Source organism: Choloepus didactylus, chromosome X (genome assembly GCF_015220235.1).
Source record: "Choloepus didactylus isolate mChoDid1 chromosome X, mChoDid1.pri, whole genome shotgun sequence".
Lineage (NCBI taxonomy): Eukaryota > Metazoa > Chordata > Mammalia > Pilosa > Megalonychidae > Choloepus > Choloepus didactylus.
In genome coordinates, this window is record NC_051334.1 from 23,641,317 (window position 1) to 23,661,338 (window position 20,022).

The following is a 20,022-nucleotide window of genomic DNA, read 5'->3' on the forward strand; positions in this document are numbered from 1 at the left end:
TTTGTATATATTCAGTATGTTTCAATCTGTTGCATTCCTTATTATTGTCATTGTTATTTTTGATGCTTAAATTTGTCTCACTTTGATCAGTGGGAGCTTCTTTATGTTTGCTTCTATGTCTTTTTGACATTGATGGGAATCTTTTTTAACAGCATTTTGACACAATTTTCATGTTATTTTTTAGTATGTGATTTTATCTTTTAATAATAGTTAATAAAGTAGATGGCCATAATAGTCAAGTGTTTGGCAAAGGTTTATAATTGGTACTTAGTTAAAATTTAAAAAAAAGACTACCCATCTCCTAACACCCAGATTATTGTTTCTAAATGCCATTTCCCAATAAAGGAAACAGGACTCCTTGGAGAAGTGACTGATTCAGGGCAGGAAATGTACAAGATAAGCCTGGAACCTCTTGTTATAACAGAAAGCAAGGAAGCTATTAAAATCGATGTCAGAAAGACTCAGGAGTCAACCTGAAGAGTCTCCTACTAGCCAAAGATGGGACAGTTTGAGCATCAATAGGAATAACTGCAATGGATTGGAACACATCCAGCCTTACAGTTCATAGTGATACCGAACAACAACAAATTGGTTATCTACGAAGGAAGCTAGGAAATCAGCTCATTATTTTGAAAACTGGAAAATAAAGGGATCGAATCAAACGTTTATCCTGACTTTTCCAAACACAAATTTTACCTCATATGTACCTTTTGCTAGAAGTAATCAATGCCACCTCAAAGGATTTCTTGCCAAAGATTGAACATGATTTTGATCAAGCCTTTAAATCTAACTATGAATTTATAGGCAATACAGAGACAGAGGAACTTGTTAAATGACACTGTGGAGTCCATACTATGGGGCACTTTATAGGACAAATGACCCTGTTTCTTCAGCAGATATTTTGCAGGGAAGTAAGTAGATGGAGTGGGGTTGTAGCTATAATTTTACATATCAACCAGTTGCCAAGTACGGACTTTATTTGGTATATAAGATTGAGAGAGTTGGGAAAACATGAAAATTTGAATCCTGTCTGGATTTGTAATGATATTAAGGAATTACTGTTAATTATAGTAGGTGAGATAATTGTATTGAGATTATATTTTTACAAACTGTTAAGTTTTAGAGTGCTTTTTGAGTATTGGTTTTCAGGAGAGGGGCAAGATTGGCAATGTCTGGAGACATTTGATTGTCACACTGGGGAGGGGTGTGCTGGAACTGACACCTGGTGGGTAGAGGCCAGGGATCCTCCTAAACATCCTACAGTGCATAGGAAAGCCCCACAACAGAGAATTATTGTGCCCCAAATGTCAATAGAGCCAAGGCTGAGAAACCCTGTTTTTAAAAATACTGCTGAAATATTTCCGGATAAAATGATAAGTTTGGGTTTTGCTTCAAAATAATCTAGGGAGGTGGGGAGGTGGGAAGTGGGTAGGAGAATAGTTGAGTTGATAATCGAAGCTCAATGATGGATACAAGGGAATTAGTTTTTATTATTCTCTACTATTTTATTTGTTTAAATATTTTCTTAATTAAAAAGTTAAGTATTCATATGTACTAAAATGTGTTTCTTTTAATATTCTCGGTTTTGGTGAGAATGCAAAATACTTAGCATATGTCTGATAAGTGATTTTCCCCCCCTCCTTTCTTTGCAGATTATTGCTATGGCAGCATTGGTTCATCACAGTTTTGCATTGGATAAAGCAGCCCCACAGCCTCCTTTTCAGTCACACTTCTGTGGTATGTATTTTTTAAAGCTAGTTTACTAATGGCTTGATTTTAGTTTTCTTATTTTTCTCTCTAGCTGTTGCATCAGTAACTTGTTTTTCAAAAAAATGTTTTTCAAGAGTTGTTAGTGTTTATTGTTAAAGAACATTTTATCCACTGTAGAAACTAAGTTTTATTGGACTGGTTTCCTTCTGTCCAGCTAGTTTATTTTGTTCTAGGAGCAGAAGTCTGGGGGCAGTTTATCTTTTTTTCTGTTCCAGTGGTTAGGCTCTTTGGGTTGAACATTACAGAGGAGTTTTTCTCTGGTTCACAATTATGCTTTTTGTTGTTGTTGTTGTTGTTGGGTCATGCTTTTTTTTTTTTTTATTGAGATATATTCACATACCATGCAGTCATACAAAACAAAGCAAACATTCAGTTGTTCACAGTACCACCACATAGTTGTGCAATCATCACCAAAATCAATCCCTGACACCTTCATTACCACACCCGCAAAAATAACAAGAATAAAAATTAAAGTGAAAAAGAGCAATTAAAGTAAAAAAGAACACTGGGTGCCTTTTTGTTTGTTTGTTTGTTTTTTCCTTCCCCCATTTTTTTACTTATCCATCCATAAACTAGACAAAGGGGAGTGTGGTCCATATGGCTTTCCCAATCGCATTGTCACCCCTCATAAGCTACATTTTTATACAATCGTCTACAAGATTCATGGGTTCTGGGTTGTAGTTTGATAGTTTCAGGTATTTACTGCTAGCTACTCCAATTCGCTAGAACCTAAAAAGGGTTGTCTAAATTGTGCGTAAGAGTGCCCACCAGAGTGACCTCTCGGCTCCTTTTGGAATCTCTCTGCCACTGAAGCTTATTTCGTTTCCTTTCACATCCCCCTTTTGGTCAAGAAGATGTTCTCCATCCCACGATGCCGAGTCTAGATTCCTCCCTGGGAGTCATATTCCACGTTGCCAGGAAGATTCACTCCCCTGGGTGTCAGATCCCACGTAGGGGGGAGGGCAGTGATTTCACCTTTCAAGTTGGCTTAGCTAGAGAGAGAGGGCCACATCTGAGCAACAAAGAGGCATTCGGGAGGACACCATTATGCTTTAACTGTGTTCTTTATGTGATACCATTCTAAAAGCCCATCCTAGAAGCCAGGCCAAAGTTTTCTGTGTGAAGTAGTAAGATGCCAAGGAATAAATGAATGTTTACCTATATGAGAGGAACTATGGTAATCATATTGGAGTTGAGCTATGCTATGCATAAAATGCAATGTGAAGCTATTCTACAGAATTCTACATATGTGTTTTATGGGTCAGTCTCCAAGCTGCATGTTGGGAGCTTGGCTAGTTAAATATGCATTCTGTTGAGAAAGAAGGCAGTAATACTATTGACCTATTATGTTTCCTGGCATTTTTTTTTTTTAGCCCAGAACCAGAGATTACCTTAGGTAGCATTTCCTGACTGGTTTCTAGGAAAGTGGGACTAGGAAATGTACAGAGAAAGGAATAGGATATATTCTTTTTTTTTTAGCCTACTATATGCATGGCTTTATTTAAGTGTATTATTTATTTTAATCATCATCTAAATCTTATGATGTAGTTATTAATTTTATCTACATTTTTACAGATGAGAAAACTTAGTCTTAAAGGGGTAAAGTAACTAGCCCAAGGTCATCCAGCCATTTAAGAGTAGAGTTGGAATTCAAAGCCAGGGTCATTCTGACTCTAGACTCATGCTCTTAGCATCTCCTTGTCTTATCTTACATGGTGCTGCTGTTCATAATTCAAAGTGTTGCTGAGAGGATAAATGACATAAAATATTTAAAACGTTTTGCACAGTTTTTGACATAGAAGAAGCACTTAGAGGAGACAGCAGTAGGACTGTAGAGGTATTTTGATGTATTTGTCATTGGCTGGTAGGGTTTATTTCTCATATCTGGCTGGCTGTGAAGGGAACTCCTTGTTTTTTGTTGTTGTTGTTTTGTTTTTTTATTCAATTTTATTGAGATATACTCACATACCATGCAGTCATCCAAAGTGTACAATCAATTGTTAACCGTACCATTGCATAGTTGTGCATTCATCACCCCAGTCTATTTTTTGAACATTTCCTTGTACCAGAAAAGATGAAAATAAGAATAAAAAATAAAAGTAAAGAACACCCAAAATAGGGATATATTCTTGTTGTGAAGTTTTATGGTGGGGTGGAATACATGGAGCAAAATGATGATAATAGCATGGAAAGTATGAGGAAGAGTATTTAATCCATTCATATTTCTGTGTGTTATAGAGTAGTTATTTGCTTATTTAAACGTGCATTTATTCACTTCCTCTGTGTATGTCATTGTGTGAATGGCTGTTGTGAATGGCAAGGAACTTACAGTATAGTAAGGGAAGCTTTGGTCATCTTTATTTTTCTAACTTCGAGAAGGCTGGATTGAGTTCTCTATTGTATGCTGGTTGAAGGTTTGATGGTGGTGGTAGGATTTTCCTTTGGGAAAGACTCATATATCCTTCATTCTGACTTAGATGGATAGCAAATGTGTCACCAAAGCAGTTTTAACAGTTGTAGGGACTTAAAGTTCTATGCTTGGCTATTTTAAAGTCCAACAGCCTAACCAATGGAAATATTTGACCCACTTAACCCTTTGGGGATTGGGAGGAATTTATGTAAATTTAGAAACATGCAATGTATGTGTATCTGAAATTATACTAAAATGTGTGTTAGAATCTTTATTTTTTTCCTTCTCACAGTTGTGTCTAAACCAAAGGACTGTATTTTTCCATATGCTTTCAAAGAAGTCGTTAAGAAAAAGGTAAAGAACTCATTATTTATTCCTTTTAAATGTGAAAAATCTGTTTGGAAAGAACAGGAGAAAAGGAGGATGGTATTGTGTAGAAATGGACTATTTCGTATATTAATTTATTAAATCTATTCTTGCTAGATTGGACTATGGCACAAATCTATTCAAAATGTTAGAAATATGAAACTAGAAACGTTATTTAATAATATTTAAATAATTACTTGAAAGTAATGAGATTCTACACTATTAGTAGATGGATATAAGCTCCAGCCCTCCTTCACATATCTTAATTGGAAGCTTTTACAAAGTGCTCAATCCTGTGGTTGCTGTTTTGGGAAGAGCCTCTCCCCAGCTTGAAGGAAGCCAAGTGAAGGCTGGGAATACGTGTGTACTGAAGGGACATGTATTGGAAGGGTTGACGTGAGCTGGCCAAGTTTGATCAGTGGTCTCTAAACTCCCATCATATTCCTTGAAGAAGTTTTCATGGGTCCTTGCTATAATGAATTTAAAAAAGGTATAACATGTAGTGAGTTTTTCACAAAGGTAAATGTATTCAAATATAAAGAACTGCTTTTTTGGAGAGTGTATTGTTTGTTCTATGAAATGGTATGGTAAATTTGTAGGTTTATTTTGTTTTTTTTAATGCCCTGTTTTGACAAAATTAAAAGTTAGTAATCTAATTTTATTTTAAATTGGCTTGAGAAGTCCCGTAGTCTGGGGGGAACTATTGGATCAGGCTCTTCTTGTGATATACCCCGAATTGCCTATCCATGTAAAGCGACCTAGGAAAATTCCACTAGAGTCAAACTGATATTTTTTTTTAACTCAGGTAGTTGTAGAAAACATGTAGCCATCAACTTTCATTTTAAGAGATTTTTAATAAGAATGGCTCTTTTGTATATCTGACCTATATTCAGTAATCCAAGTAGAAGCCCTTTGTGTAAAGATAGGTTTTATTTATACTTAAGACAGTTGTATTTCTTCTATATGTTTATAGACTCGTTTCTTATTTGTAGGTTCTTAAACCACTGTTTGATATTAGTTTAAACAATCCCTGGCATTTCTTTGTTGTGCTAAGTACATAAACATTAAAATCTACCAGGGATTATATAGGAAAGTAAGTAATGTTTTCCATAGATACTCTGATTCATATGCTATAAAATGTGTCCAGGTGCACAAGTGTGTCCCGGTGGAGGCTTATTTCTGCACTTGATGTTGCTCGGCACTTAAAATTTCACTTCATTCATGTGCTTATACTAGAATGAGTTCCTCAGAGACTTCGTGCAATTATTACTGTGAAACCTAGAATTAGGAATTTCACTGCTGCATTTGGTTTCTATAGATTTGAAATGGATGGTTTCTTTTAACTCTAAGAAATCTTATCCTGGTTGAGAAAACAGTGAAGATACAGTTCTTGTGAGTAAAGAGTTAGTGACTGGTATGTTTCTGTCTAACAGAATCTGAAAGTTGAGGTTGCTGCAACAGAAAGAACACTGCTAGGCTTTTTCCTTGCAAAAGTTCACAAAATTGATCCTGATATCATTGTGGTGAGTAGATGATTGATCATAGCATTCCTTAATTCTTTTTAGTATGACTTTATTGGTATTTTTGAGCAGTAAAGAATTGTTTCAGAGTGAAATGACACTATGGACTGGTGGGAATTGCTATAGTTTCTTCCAATGGAAAGGAAAAAAAAAACTCTCAACCCACTGAAAGATAGTTTTTTTTTCCCCTCTAAATATAAAAACAAACCAACCATGAATTACTAAGTTTTGTATACTTCAGTTCATTTGCACTTAGAAACCAGCACATAAGGAAATAAACTTGTATAAACTTAGTATCTCCAGATTTTTGGCTTGGTGGCCCAGTTGTATAGTGGTCACAGGACTTAATTCTTGGTTTGGTACATATCACAAAACTGCAAGTATTTTAATTTTATGAAAGCTCAGTGGATTCTTATGACACATTCCTTTGAGAGCTCAGGGCTAGGACCTTTTTTTTCTCCTTGATGACCCAGTATGCTTTCAGTAGACAGTGAGAACTAGTGATTCACTGAGTTGTTTTCTTTGCCCCAGTTCCAACATTTTGCTTTATGTTTCCTCTGGCTTTCTTAGTTTGTAGGTTCCTTGATGGGAGTTTTTCCTTTTGTCTTTTTTTTTCTGGATTAATGGCTCAATCAAATTATATTGTAGTTTGTTTTTTGGGGGAGAGGAAGCCAGTATATAAATGTGTATATTTTGAAATGTGGTATCAGCAATTTGTTCACATTGAAGTCTTGCAAAAATGTTTTGCCATATCCTTCTCCCTGTTCACTTTTGGTATTGGATACCTTATCTGGTGCTGGTATAGCTAAAGTATCGAGAGCCTGTGGGTTGTTAGCAGTGTCTCTGCACTTGCTTCTGCTATGATATTTAAGGACCCATCTATAAAGTGCCAAGAAGATTTCTGCCCACAGCACTGTGCTGTGACGTTCTGGCTCAGCACTAGGCCTTCCCCCAGTCTCCAATAACAGTCTCTTGTCTTGGACCCCAAGAACGTGTCCATGGTACCTAGGGGTTGGAGCCAATTTTGTGTGTGAGAAATCCAGACAGATGTAAGATAGACTCCTGACATGAGTTTGGGTCCCTAATCCTAGGCATGATAATTTGGAAATGAGATTTCATCATATCCTTGTGTCTTTTAATCTAATAGACAAAACTATATATAGTGGTATATATCTGTAATTAAAATTAATAACAAGTAAATCTAGTTATCAATCTGATTTATTTTTAACTTCATCTAATTTTTTAATCATAGCCATGCTAACCATGTTAGTCACATGATGGAAATTGTCATAGAAATTAAAAATTTGGTTACATTTTTGAGGTATTTTCTACTCTGTATAACTTTGTTTCCTCATTTTTAACAAGTTTGGTTTTTGAACTTTTGAGTAGTAGTATGTTTTGTTTCACATTAAGGATCTAAATCAGTAATATTTGAATTTGATTCTTTAAGAAGAAACTGGATGCAGCTTCTGAGTTTTCTAAGAAGTCTTAGGTAAACCATCACACTGCATAGGTGGGGTCTCTCTTTTTAAGAAAGCAAAATGGAGTTGTTGAATATGGCTTTTACCAATCATGTAAAAAGTATGGGACATTGAAATTTGCAATTGCCTCCGAGACTGTGAGGCGTGAGCTGCAAATTAAGACATCCTATGAACCTTGCATAAATTAGGATGAAATAAAGTTTATTCCAGCAATCTGCTTAGCAGCCTTGTTAATGTCAAGGCTAATGAATGCTGCTGATGAATAAATTCCTGAAGAAGAAAGGACCCTCAATCAGAGGTAAGCTCGTGATGCTATCAATTAGAGACCAGAAAAAGAAAGGGCAAAGAAATTCTATGCATATGAAGATAAATCCTCTAATTTGTGTTTGTTATAACATTATCGGCTGCCTTCTTTTTCTGACTAGGGTCACAATATTTGTGGGTTTGATCTGGAAGTGCTACTGCAGAGAATTAATGTGTGCAAGGTTCCTTACTGGTCCAAGATAGGTCGACTGAAGCGATCCAACATGCCAAAGCTGGGGGTAATAATAATTTTCAAATCTTCCTTTTTTATTTGTTTTTTTCATCTGGAGTAGCTGTCAGGGCACACTATGCTTTTCTGAGTGGGAATTGGTTGTCTTATGATAGAGTTCACTACATTTTAACTTTGGCACTAAACATCTTTTCCTTTAAAACCAACATTTTATTGGTAAAAGCTACTGGAAGTTTTTTTAAATAAGCTGTTAGAATCTAGGAACGGTGAACAGAGACAGCACATACATGTTACCTCAAGGTTGCGTTACTGAAGTGATGAGCCCTTAGAGCAGAGTTGCGGGGTTGAGAAATCGAGTGTTGTCATTCAGGAAGAAGATGGAAAGAAAGAATGGAAGGCAGCAGACATTGAATGTATTAGAAGGCAACAGGCTAGGCACTTTATGTTACCCTCATAACAACTCCAATTTTATTTTACGGACATTCCTCACAGGGGTAATGTAACTTTTTCAAGGTCATATAGCTAGTAAGGGGAAGAACTAGGATTTGAACTTAGGCTCATCTGACTCTTTTAAAGCCCATGTTCTTTTTTATTCTATCAGCTTGCTTCACATTTGTAGGTTTTGGTGGTGTTTGCATGAAGGTGACCTTCAGTTCCTAAACCTCATACTGCTCAGTGCTTGAAATCTTATTTTACCTAAAGCCTTTAAATACAATGGGGCATGTTGCTTTGTCAGAGAATTTTTTTTGGCCTAGTTCCACAACATTGATCTTGCTATCAATGTTCCCATTTCTAGCATGTGCCCCCCAAAACTCTCTATTTAGACAGCACCTTTGGGTTTTTATGTAAAAAAAAAAAAAACTGGTAGAATGGACTCAACCTGGAAAATATTTTGTTTTGAGATTCATGCATTTATTTATTTAATGATTTTTTTAATTAGATAGATTTTAGGTTTACAGAAAAATTGTGCAGAAAATAGAGTTCCTATATACCCCCCTCCCCATTATTAGCACTTTGCATTAGTGTGGTACCTTTGTTACATTTGATGAAAAAATATTGTTATAATCGTGCTATTAACTATAGTCCATAGTTTATATTAGGGTTTACTGTTTGTGTTGTACTGTACTGTTGTTTTCTAAAACATTTTTATTCTAGTAACATATATACAACCTAAAATTTCCCCTTTTAACCACATTCAAATATATATTCAGTGGTATTAATTACATTTATAATGTTGTGCTAACATTACTACCACCCATTAATTCCAAGTAATTAGAATAAACAAATTCAAAGAGTCAGAAACCAGAACACAGGTTACCAGGGACCAGGGTGAGGGTAGGGAAAGGGGAGTTAATGCTTAATTGATAATAGAATTGCTGTTTAGGGTAATGTAAAAGTTTTGGTAATGGATCATGCATTTATTTTTGAATATGCTACAGTTGTCACAATGATGGTTTGGAAGCTATTTCCTTCCCAACTCATTTTGATTCAAGCTTTACTCAGTTTCTCCAGCCTTATTTCCTTCTTGTTAGGTTACCTTCGTACATTGTGCCTTCTCACTTTGTTCTTGCCTACTTATTTGCATACATATGATACAGTATAGCCGAGTTGTTAAAGGCTCAAATCTTGGAGAGTTTCATCGTTCTAATTTTGGGGCTAGCTTCAAAATATGTTAGAAGGAAATATTCTCACTGTCTGCCCTTTTTGGGATTTGCTTTTTATCTCCTCTTGTAGGGCCGGAGTAGTTTTGGTGAAAGAAATGCTACCTGTGGTCGAATGATCTGTGATGTGGAAATTTCAGCAAAGGAATTGATTCGCTGCAAAAGCTACCATTTGTCTGAACTGGTTCAACAGATTGTAAAAACTGAAAGGGTTGTAATCCCAATGGAAAATATTCAAAATATGTACAGGTATGATCTTGGATACTTCAGAATTTGTCTTGAAATTAGCAACAACAGGAAACTAGTATCCTCTCTAGGCTGGAGGGTCAGGAGAGGGTGGTGCTACTAGAGGAGAAAATTGCCTGTCTTCATGTCAGTACCACCATTTCTAATACTTTAATACTTTGAAGTGTTTTGTCTTTTGAATTATTTTTTGATCATTTTATCTCTATCTCCTTCACCTATCTTAACACCATCTTGATGTTCCTAAGAGCACTTTGGAAATTGACATGAAATTTAGGTTTCCATGCTTAATTCATTAATGCAGGAATTAGTGTAAATATTTTGGAAACATAAAAACTGAGAATTCATTGTTATTTAGAGATATTTCTTGGATTATTTCTTTTTTTTAATTTTATTTTGAAATAAATTCAATCTTACAGGAAGAGTTGCAAAAACAGTACAAACCCCATACATAGAACTCCAGCATACCCCGACCCCCCTCCCCGATACCCCGATCCACCACCTTTAACATCCTGTCACACCACCATTTCTTTCTTTCCCTCCCTCTCTCCCTCCCTCCCTCCCTATCATCCATCATCTATTTCTCTGTCCTCTGAACATATGTGAGCAAGCTGCACATATCTTTGAACAAACAATATAATTCACATATACCTTTCCCATGGACAAGAACATTCTTTTATGCAATCTCATTAAGTGCAGCTAAGAAGTTCAAGAAATTCAACATTGATACAAAGCTTACATTCTATATTTCCTTTTTTGTGTGTGTGTGTGACCCATCTGTGTCCCTTTGAGCCTCCTCTCCTCCATCCTCAGATCCCATCCAGGATCTTCCTTGGCATTTAATTGTCATCTATTTAGACTTTTTTTTTTTCAATTGTGGAAACATATATATAGCCCAAATCTTCCCATTCCACCCCTTCCCTAGCATTCCATTAGTGGGATTAATCACATTTAGAATGTTGCAATGCTATCACCTTCCCACCATCCATTTCTAGAAGTTTCACTTCACCCCAAACAGAAACCCTACTCTCATTTCTTAACTCCCCATTGCTCCTTCCCCCACTTCTCAGAACCCCTACTCTACTTTTCATCTCTATGGTCATATTCTCTGATACTTTCTTTGTGTTTACCATGGGGCTTAAATTTAACATCTTAAATCTATAACAATCTTGTTTTTCTTTGATACCAGCTTAACTTCAAGATGACACATAAACTATGTTCCTATACTCTCATCATTCCCCCACCTTTATGTAGTTCTTGTAAAAAATTACATATTTTACATTGAGTCCAAAACCACTGATTTATCATTACAGTTTATGTATTTTAGATCCTGTAGGAAGTAAATAGTGGAGTTATAAATAAAAAATGCAGTAGTATTGGTATTTATATTTACCATGTGATCTTTGCTGGAAATCTTTATTTCTTCATGTGGTTTCAGTCAATTGTTTAGTGTCCCTTCCTTTCAGCCTGCTCAACTCCCTTTAGCATTTCTTATAGGACTGATTACTGGTGATGAAGTCCCTCAGCTTTTTTTTTTTTTTTTTTAATTAAATTCAGTTTTATTGAAATACATTCACACACCATACAATCATCCATGATATACAATCCACTGTCCACAGTATGATAACATAGTTATGCGTTCATCACCACAATCTATCTCTGAACATTTTCCTTACATCAGAAAGAACCAGAACAAGAATAAAAAATAAAAGTGAAAAAAAAACACCCAAATCATCCCCCCATCCCACCCCATTTGTCCTTTAGTTTTTATCCCCATTCCTCCACTCATCCATACACTAGATAAAGGGGGTGTGATCCACAAGGTCTTCACAATCACACTGTCACCCCTTGTAATCTACATTATTATATAATTGTCTTCAGGAGTCCAGACTGCTGGGTTGGAGTTTGGTAGTTTCAGGTATTTACTTCTAGCTATTCCAATACATTAAAGCCTAAGAGGTGTTATCTATATAGTGCATAAGAATGTCCACCAGAGTGACCTCTTGACTCCATTTGGAATCTCTCAGCCACTGAAACTATTTCGTCTCATTTTGCATCCCCCTTTTGGTCAAGAAGATACTCTCAGTCTCACGATGCCGGGTCCACATTCATCCCCGGGAGTCATACTCTGCGTTGCCAGGGAGATTTACAACCCTGGGAGTCGGGTCCCACGTAGGGGGGAGGGCAGCGAGTTCACCTGTCGAGATGGCTCAGTTAGAGAGAGGGCCACATCTGAGCAACAAAGAGGTACTCGGGGAGACTCTTAGGCACCATTACGTACAACTTTAGACTCTCCTTTGTGGTAATGAGCTTCATAAGGGCAAGTCCCATGCTCGAGGGCTCAGCACATCAAACCGCCAGTCCCAATGTTTGTGACAACATACGCTAGGGGATCAGCATCTCAAAGTTTAGAGATAGGCCTTACAATTCAGGGATAGAGTTAACTGCTGTAAGAGCTTACAATCTAGAGTCCCTCAGCTTTTGATTATCCAGGAATGTTTTTATCTCCCCCTCATTTTTATCCTCCAGGTGTTTGTGAATTTTCTAAGTCTCTGATGGTTATTGACTTCTGTTTGTATTCCATTGTGGTCAGAGAATGTGCTTTGAACAAATTCATTTTTTTTTTTTTAATTTATTGAGGCTTGTTTTTATGCCCCAGCATACAGTCCATTCTGGAGAAAGATCCGTGATCACTAGAGAAGAATGTGTGTCCCGGTGACCTGGGATGTAATGTTCTATATATGTCTGTTAAAATTTTCTGTATCTCTCGCTCCTTTCTTTGTTTCTCTGTCGGTAGGGCTCCCTTTAGTATCTGAAGTAGGGAAGGTCTTTTATTAGCAAAATCTCTCAGCATTTGTTTGTCTGTGAAAAATTTAAGCTCTCCCTCAAATTTGAAGGAGAGTTTTGCTGGATAAAATATTCTTGGTTGGAAATTTTTCTCTCTCAGAAATTTAAATATGTCATGCCACTGCCTTCTCGCCTCCATAGTGGCTGCTAAGTAGTCACTACTTAGTCTTATGTTGTTTCCTTTGTATGTGGTGAATTGCTTTTCTCTTGCTGCTTTCAGAACTTGCTCCTTCTCTTCAGTATTTGAGAGTCTGATCAGAATATGTCTTGGAGTGGGTTTATTTGGATTTATTCTATTTGGACTTCGCCGGGCATTTATGCTTTGTGTATTTATATTGTGTGGAAGGTTTGGGAAGTTTTCCCCGACAATTTCTTTGAATACTCTTTCTAAACCTTTACCCTTCTCTTCCCCTTCTGGGACACCAATGAGTCTTAAATTTGGATGTTTTATTTTATCTATCATATCCCTGAGATCCGTTTTGATTTTTTCGATTTTTTTCCCCATTCTTTCTTTTGTTCTTCCATTTTCTGTTCTGTGGTCCTCGAGGGGCTGAGTTGTTGTTCAACTTCCTCTTATCTTGTATTATGAGTATCCAGAGTCTTTTTATTTTGGCCTAGTTTCTTTAATTTCCATAAGATCTTCTATTTTTTTATTTACTCTTGCAATGTCTTCTTTATGGTCTTCTAGGGTCTTCTTTATGTCTTTTATATCCTGTGCCATGCTCTTCTTCATGTCCTTTGTATCCTGAGCCATGCTCTTGTTGCCTGTCTGTAATTCTTTGATTAATTGCGCCAAGTACTGTGTTTCTTCTGATCTTTTGATTTGGGTGTTTTGGTTTGGGTTCTTCATATGGTCTGGTTTTATCATATGCTTTAAGATTTTCTGTTGTTTTTGGTCTCTTGGCATTTGCTTTACTTGATCCCTAATTTGACAGAACTGCAGCTTGGTGGCGTACACTTTCTCTAACCAGCAGATGGCGTCCATGAGTCACCTATTCCCCTCAAGTCAGTTCTCCCCCACTTTGTCCTTGTGGGATGTGGGGATCTGATTATTGTGGGGTTCAATTGGTGCACCGAGTTTGGGTGTGTTGCTGGTGCTGTCCGCCCTGAATGTGGGGCGTGTGTCTGGGTGGTTAGGTAGGCAGGGCAGCTTTAATAATCAAACCTCCCAAATGTTCCCGGAGTTTTAAGGCTGTTCTCTGCCGCTGACCCACAAGTCCTTGGTATTGGCATAGGTTCCCTGGGATTTCCAAGCGGTTCCCCCTTCCCAGCTGTGCTCTTCCAGGACCTCTGCTGAGGGAGGGCTATGCCACGTCACTAGTGCACGCCAGCCCGCCAGGGAAGCCCTGGGTCGCTGGGCTGTGCAGGGGCGTGCCCAGCCCGCTTCAACGATGGTTGAATGGGAAGTGTTAACTTCCCCCTTTTTGCACAGCTCCACCCTCCCAGCTCCGGGACAATCAGCCGTGGGTGTATTAAAGGCCACTGTCCACGGCCGATATTGTGGCTTGTGTGTAGTGCTGCGGGAAAGATTCCCCATCACACTGGGTTTCTTGGCACAGCTCTGGGCTGTGGGTCTGGCCCTGGGCAGGAGCGTCCCCTGCCCGCTGGGGAGATGGCTGCAAGGAATGAGGTTTTTTTCTCCTTTTGGCTCCCCTCTGTTCCTCTGGTCTCGAGATAATCAGCAGCGGGTGTGGAAAGGGGTATTCTCCACGCTGGACACCAAGGCGTTAGCCCAGCCTGCTCCCACCGTGCTTCACTGTGCGACTCTCCCCGTCGTATCTGCAGTGGGCTTTTTCTTTTTAAAGAACTAGTCCGTCTCCAAACGCCAGCCCACCGTTTCCCCACACTGCAGCACGGCCACAGGACTTTCAGTTGACTCACTCATTTCAGAATGCGGGCTCCTGGTTTCACCAAATGCACATTCCCTGTGGATTTAGCAGACCTTGTCCGGCTGGTGCATCGCTGGAAGTGGTGTTCTGGGTCGCTTTCTGGTTTTTATCTAGTATTTTTCACAGAGGTGTTTTTTTGCCCTGTCTCACCTAGCTGCCATCTTAAGTTCTCTATTTCTTAAATAAGGTTTCTTCTACCCCTTCTGGCCACTTCTCATTCATTCTTTGCCAATTCCTCCTGAGTCCTTGAACTTCTCTTTTCTGACTGTGCTTCCTCTAGGTGTTCTCAGGGAGTCTTACACTTTAAATACCATCTGTATGCTGATGCCTCCCAAATGCATATCTTCAGCTTAGACCTCTTCCCTGAATTCCACACACATTTATCCACTTGCCTATTCTACTTGGATGTCTAATATGAACCTCCAACTTAAGTTATTCAAAACTGAGCTCTTGATCTTCTCCCCAGGTTTCTCCTGTGATCTTCCCTTATGCAATCACTGGCAACTGTATTTTTCCAGTACTGCTGGAAGGATGACCTCCAAAATCATCCTTGTTCCTAAACCTCCAAGGCATCCTTGATTCCTCTCTCTGACAACCCACATTTGATCTATCAGCTCTATTTTCAAAATATATCTTCCCTTTACTTCACTTGGACCCACCCTAACCCAGGCCACTGTCATCTTTCCCCTGCATTCCTGGGTCCTTGGTTAGCCTCATTGGCTCCATGCTTCTTTCCTTGCCCCTTGTGGTCTTAACTGAGGAACCAGAGTTATCCTGCTGAAATTAAGTCAGATCATCGTATTTGGCTCAAAACCTTCCAGTGACTTTCTGTGTCATTCAGCATAAAAACCAAAGTCCTGATTTTGACTTCCAAGGCCCTACATGATGTCACTTCACCGCTACCCACCTTCATCTCCTGTTCCTTTCCAACATTCTCTGTGTTCCATCTATATTAACCTCCTTCCTGGTCCTGGAACTGTCAGGTTTATGTCCATCTCAGGGCCCTTGAATGTGCTCTTCTTCCCTCATATATCCTTCCACAACGGTTATTCCCTTAGCTCTTCCAGATCTTTATTCTGAGTGAGATCTTCCCCGGTTCCCATATATAGCAACTCCCATATCTCCCAGCTCTCAACACTTAACACTCCCTTTGCTTCTTAACTTTTCCCCCTTAACACTGAGCATTATATAACATGCTATATGTTTAATTTCTTTTTTCTTATTTATACTCTGTCTTCCTCCATGAGGTCAGGAATTTTTGTCTTTTTGGTCATAGCTGCATCCTCAGGGCCTAGAATAATGCCTGGCATAAAGCAGGTATGCAGTATATACTTGCTGGATGGAATGAATGAAAGGGTTTAGGTAGTTTTCAGGCTTGTGGTTAACATGTAACTTCATTTTATCTTCGTGGGATTTTTTTATGTTTTGGAGAAGGGCATTGGGACCAATGGTAGAATGAATTCCTACTTACATACTGACCTTATTTTAAGTTGTTTCTGGAGCTGAGGTGCTGTTGCTCTGAAGTTACTTAAACGAAAAATTCTTTGTAATATTTTTGTGAAGTTCTGATTATAGTCATTGTTTCCTTGAATTACTTGATTCTGTTTTATTCTTACTTTTCTGTACAGTGAATCTTCTCATCTGCTGTACCTGTTGGAACACACCTGGAAAGATGCCAAGTTCATTTTGCAGATCATGTGTGAGCTAAATGTTCTTCCTTTAGCATTGCAGATCACTAACATCGCTGGGAACATTATGGTAAATTTAACATAGTGGGGGGAAAAACATTTCCTGTTGGATTCAGTGTTTGCTTGGGGTAGTTGTTATATGATAATGAGTCTAAATGCATGCTTATAAAATGAGTAACTTATATTTTGAAAGCTGGGCTTCTTTTGTAAAAGGAAGAACTGGTTGGGAGGAGGGGAGGAAAGCCAGGTGCAGTGTGTTGAAATTGGGGTGAAAATAAGGATCATCTAACAAGTGCATGTATTTGTTTTGTGGAGTAAAGAAATAGCCAAGTTGTTGATGTTTGAAGTTCTCTTTGTCTTCCTTTCAACCAAAATGCTTAAAGAACATTAGAACTAATTTAATACCTTTTGTTTTTTTATTCAGCCCTTGTTATTAGGAGTAGTTTTGAGTGAGGTGCTGTGATTAAATTTATCAACTTTAAAATTGCTTTTGTTTGTTGTGGTTTTGAGCTCAAATTAAAAAAATATTCTATTTAATAGTCCAGGACGCTGATGGGTGGACGATCTGAGCGTAACGAGTTCTTATTGCTTCACGCATTTTATGAAAACAACTATGTTGTGCCTGACAAGCAGGTTTTCAGAAAGCTTCAGCAAAAACTGGTAGGTTCAAAATTGTATAGTATTTTGCCTTTTCTTATTCCCCCTCCTTTATTACCTAGATAGCTTTTCTATGCTGTGATAACATCTGCTTCCAAAATAATTAATCCTCTGTGTACTGTACAAACTGTGTCAGGCTTGTTCCATTGTGCTTATGTGGTCATTTCTTGCTCTCCTTTTCTCTGTACAGATCAAAATTATTTGTGAGATATGAAATTATTTGAGGGGAGGCATTAAATCTCTCAGATTGGTGACCATACATGTAAAGTACTAAGCCACCTTAACCCTACTCAAAGTTGAATGCCAGTTAAACCTTATATCTTCTTAAATCTATAGATTTGAGTTTATTTTTATGTTGCATTTTTATTTACCAATATGGACAATCAGGTTTCTGAAATGTCCTCTCTCACAGTTTAGCTACTGTTTTACCAGCACTGATAGTAATCAATTCAGAATGGGAATTTAATGTTAAAATGTGATTGAGGTTCTTATTTTGTTTGTTCTTTGTACAGTAACAAAATTGACATAGGGAATAGTTTCAGGAATTCAACTTCTGCTGAGATACTGAATGTTGCACATTAATAAACTACTTGGGAATATATTCTCAGTATATGGACATGCTTATTTTAAGCTGTTCATATTAATAATGATAATTCTTACATGAAATATTTTACATTTTTACATCATGAATGTTAGAGTAGTGAATTTAAGAGGACCCTTTTACAGTCAAATTTCATGTAATATGAAAAGTTATATTTTTAGTATCTATTAATGAAAAAATATGAAGTTTCTATGCGTTCAGAAACATTTAAAAATAGAATTTACATATTTAATATTGTGACGTCAAAACAATGTAGTTATTTTAGATTATCTGTTTTTCTTATTCCTTTGGTTATGGTTTATTAATTTTCTTGGGATAGGGTAGGAACATGTTGGAAGCAAAGTAGTTATTTTAAGTTATTTTAAAAAAAACAAAACACCATATGTACAGATTTGGGAAAAAAAGATAATCCTGAGATAAAGTATATATTTTTTTAAGATAACTACTATGTTTGCCTTCATTTGGATTCATGAACACATGACAATAACTGTCTTTCCCCATGAGTAGGACCACTAACTAACAATAAATAATGTTTGTTAGAACTCTGTACTGAAATTGGAAAGGGGGGAATCATAAAACATCTTAATTCATTATTTGCTGGCTGGTGAAGTTATCTATCCATTTGATATTAGGGGAATGAAGAAGAAGAAATTGATGGAGATGTCAGTAAACACAGGAAAGGACGTAAGAAAGCAGCTTATGCTGGTGGCTTGGTGTTGGACCCCAAAGTTGGTAAGGCTGGGCAGCAATTTGGCCCCTGGTGTTAAGGAATTTCTTAATGTAGAGCTAGGCTTGAGAAACTAGAAGAGCTGACTATATCTTATAGGTTAGCAAATAGGCTTTATAATGACCTTATTTTATGTTTTTTTTTGGTAAGAAAATCTTGTTTGCCAGTCATCCGATGTGGAATTAATGTGAATTTTATCAAGGAACTTGAACTCTGAGTAGGAGTTATTTTTGACAAACAATGATTTTACCATTAGTTGTAATGAAATGTAGCAGTAGTACTTTGGTAGATCTGGATTTGCATTCTGGTTCTGTGATCACGGGCTGCCTGTTTAACCTTTGTAAGCCTCAGTTTCCTCTTCTGTAAAATGGAGCTAAGAATAGTATCTACCACATAAGGAGTTAAGGAATAAAAGTGATTATTTAGTATAATGCCTGGCATAGAATAAGCTATCTGTTGTTACTATTGGCTTAGTAGTGGACATTTTAAAAAAAGTTTTTTTTTATTTTGAAATAAATTCAAAGTTACATGAATAGTTGCAAAAACAATACTAGCCCCATACACAGAATTCCATCATACCCTGACCCCCTCCCCCGACAGCTCAATCCACCAACTTTAACCTGCTGTCACATCACTATTTCTTTCCCTCCCTATCTATCATCCATCATCTATTTCTCTGTCTTCTGAACATATGAGAGTTAGCTGCACACATCCTTGAACATATAATTCACGTATGTACTTCCCATGAACAAGAACATTTTTTTACGTAATTCCATTAAGCGCAGCTAAGAAGTATAAGAGATTCAACAATGATACAATGCTTACATTCTATATTTCCTTTTCCTTATGTCTCAACTGTGTCCCTTTGAGCCACCTGTCCTCCACCCTCCAATCCCATCCAAGTTCATCCTTAGCATTCAATTGTCATCCAGTTAGACTGTCTTTTTTTTTTTTTCTTTTTTCAATTGTGGAAACATATATACAGCCTAAATCTTCCCATTCCACCCCCTCTCTAGCCTTCCATTAGTGGGATTAATCACATTTAGAATGATGTTATGCTCTTTCCCACCATCCATTGCTAGAAATTTCCCTTCACCTCAAACAGCAACCCTACACTCCTTTCTTAACTCCCCATTGCCCCTTCCCCCATTTCTCTTAACCCAAACTCTACTTTTCATCTCTATGGTTATATTCTCTGATAATTTCTTTGTGTTTACTGTGGGGCTTAAAATTAACCTCTTAAATCCCTATCAATCTTGTTTTTCTTTGATACCACCTTTACTTCAATAGGACACATAAACTATGTTCCTATACTCCTTCAGTCCCCCACCTTTATATAGTTGTCTAAAATTACATATTTTACATTGAGTTCAAAACGACTGATTTGTCCTTAGAGTTTGTGTATTTTTTATCATGTAGGAAGTAAATAGTGGAGTTACAGTTCAAAAATTATTGACTTCTATTTGTATTCCATTGTGTTTGGAGAATATTCTTTGAGTATATTCAATTTTTTTTTTTTTAATTAATTTCTTGAGGCTTGTTTTATGTCCCAGCTTATGGTCCCTTCTGGAGAAAGATCTGTGATCACTAGAGAAAAATGAGTGTCCTGGTGATTTGGGATGTAAGGTACTATATATGTCTGTTAAAATTCTCTATATCTCTTTCTCCT

General features: G+C 37.3%; 1 protein-coding gene across 2 annotated transcripts in view; it reads left to right on the plus strand.

Annotated features, from left to right (window-relative positions):
- Positions 1 to 20,022, plus strand: part of POLA1 (DNA polymerase alpha 1, catalytic subunit) — a 353,204-nt gene that overhangs the window by 43,248 nt on the left and 289,934 nt on the right. For both annotated transcript variants that reach the window (XM_037821906.1, XM_037821905.1), the window contains exons 16-23: positions 1,653 to 1,737; positions 4,473 to 4,534; positions 5,980 to 6,069; positions 7,973 to 8,089; positions 9,775 to 9,950; positions 16,309 to 16,438; positions 16,909 to 17,028; positions 18,259 to 18,358. In XM_037821906.1, the coding sequence (XP_037677834.1) occupies positions 1,653 to 1,737; positions 4,473 to 4,534; positions 5,980 to 6,069; positions 7,973 to 8,089; positions 9,775 to 9,950; positions 16,309 to 16,438; positions 16,909 to 17,028; positions 18,259 to 18,358 (880 nt within the window). The remainder of the gene's footprint in view (positions 1 to 1,652; positions 1,738 to 4,472; positions 4,535 to 5,979; positions 6,070 to 7,972; positions 8,090 to 9,774; positions 9,951 to 16,308; positions 16,439 to 16,908; positions 17,029 to 18,258; positions 18,359 to 20,022) is intronic.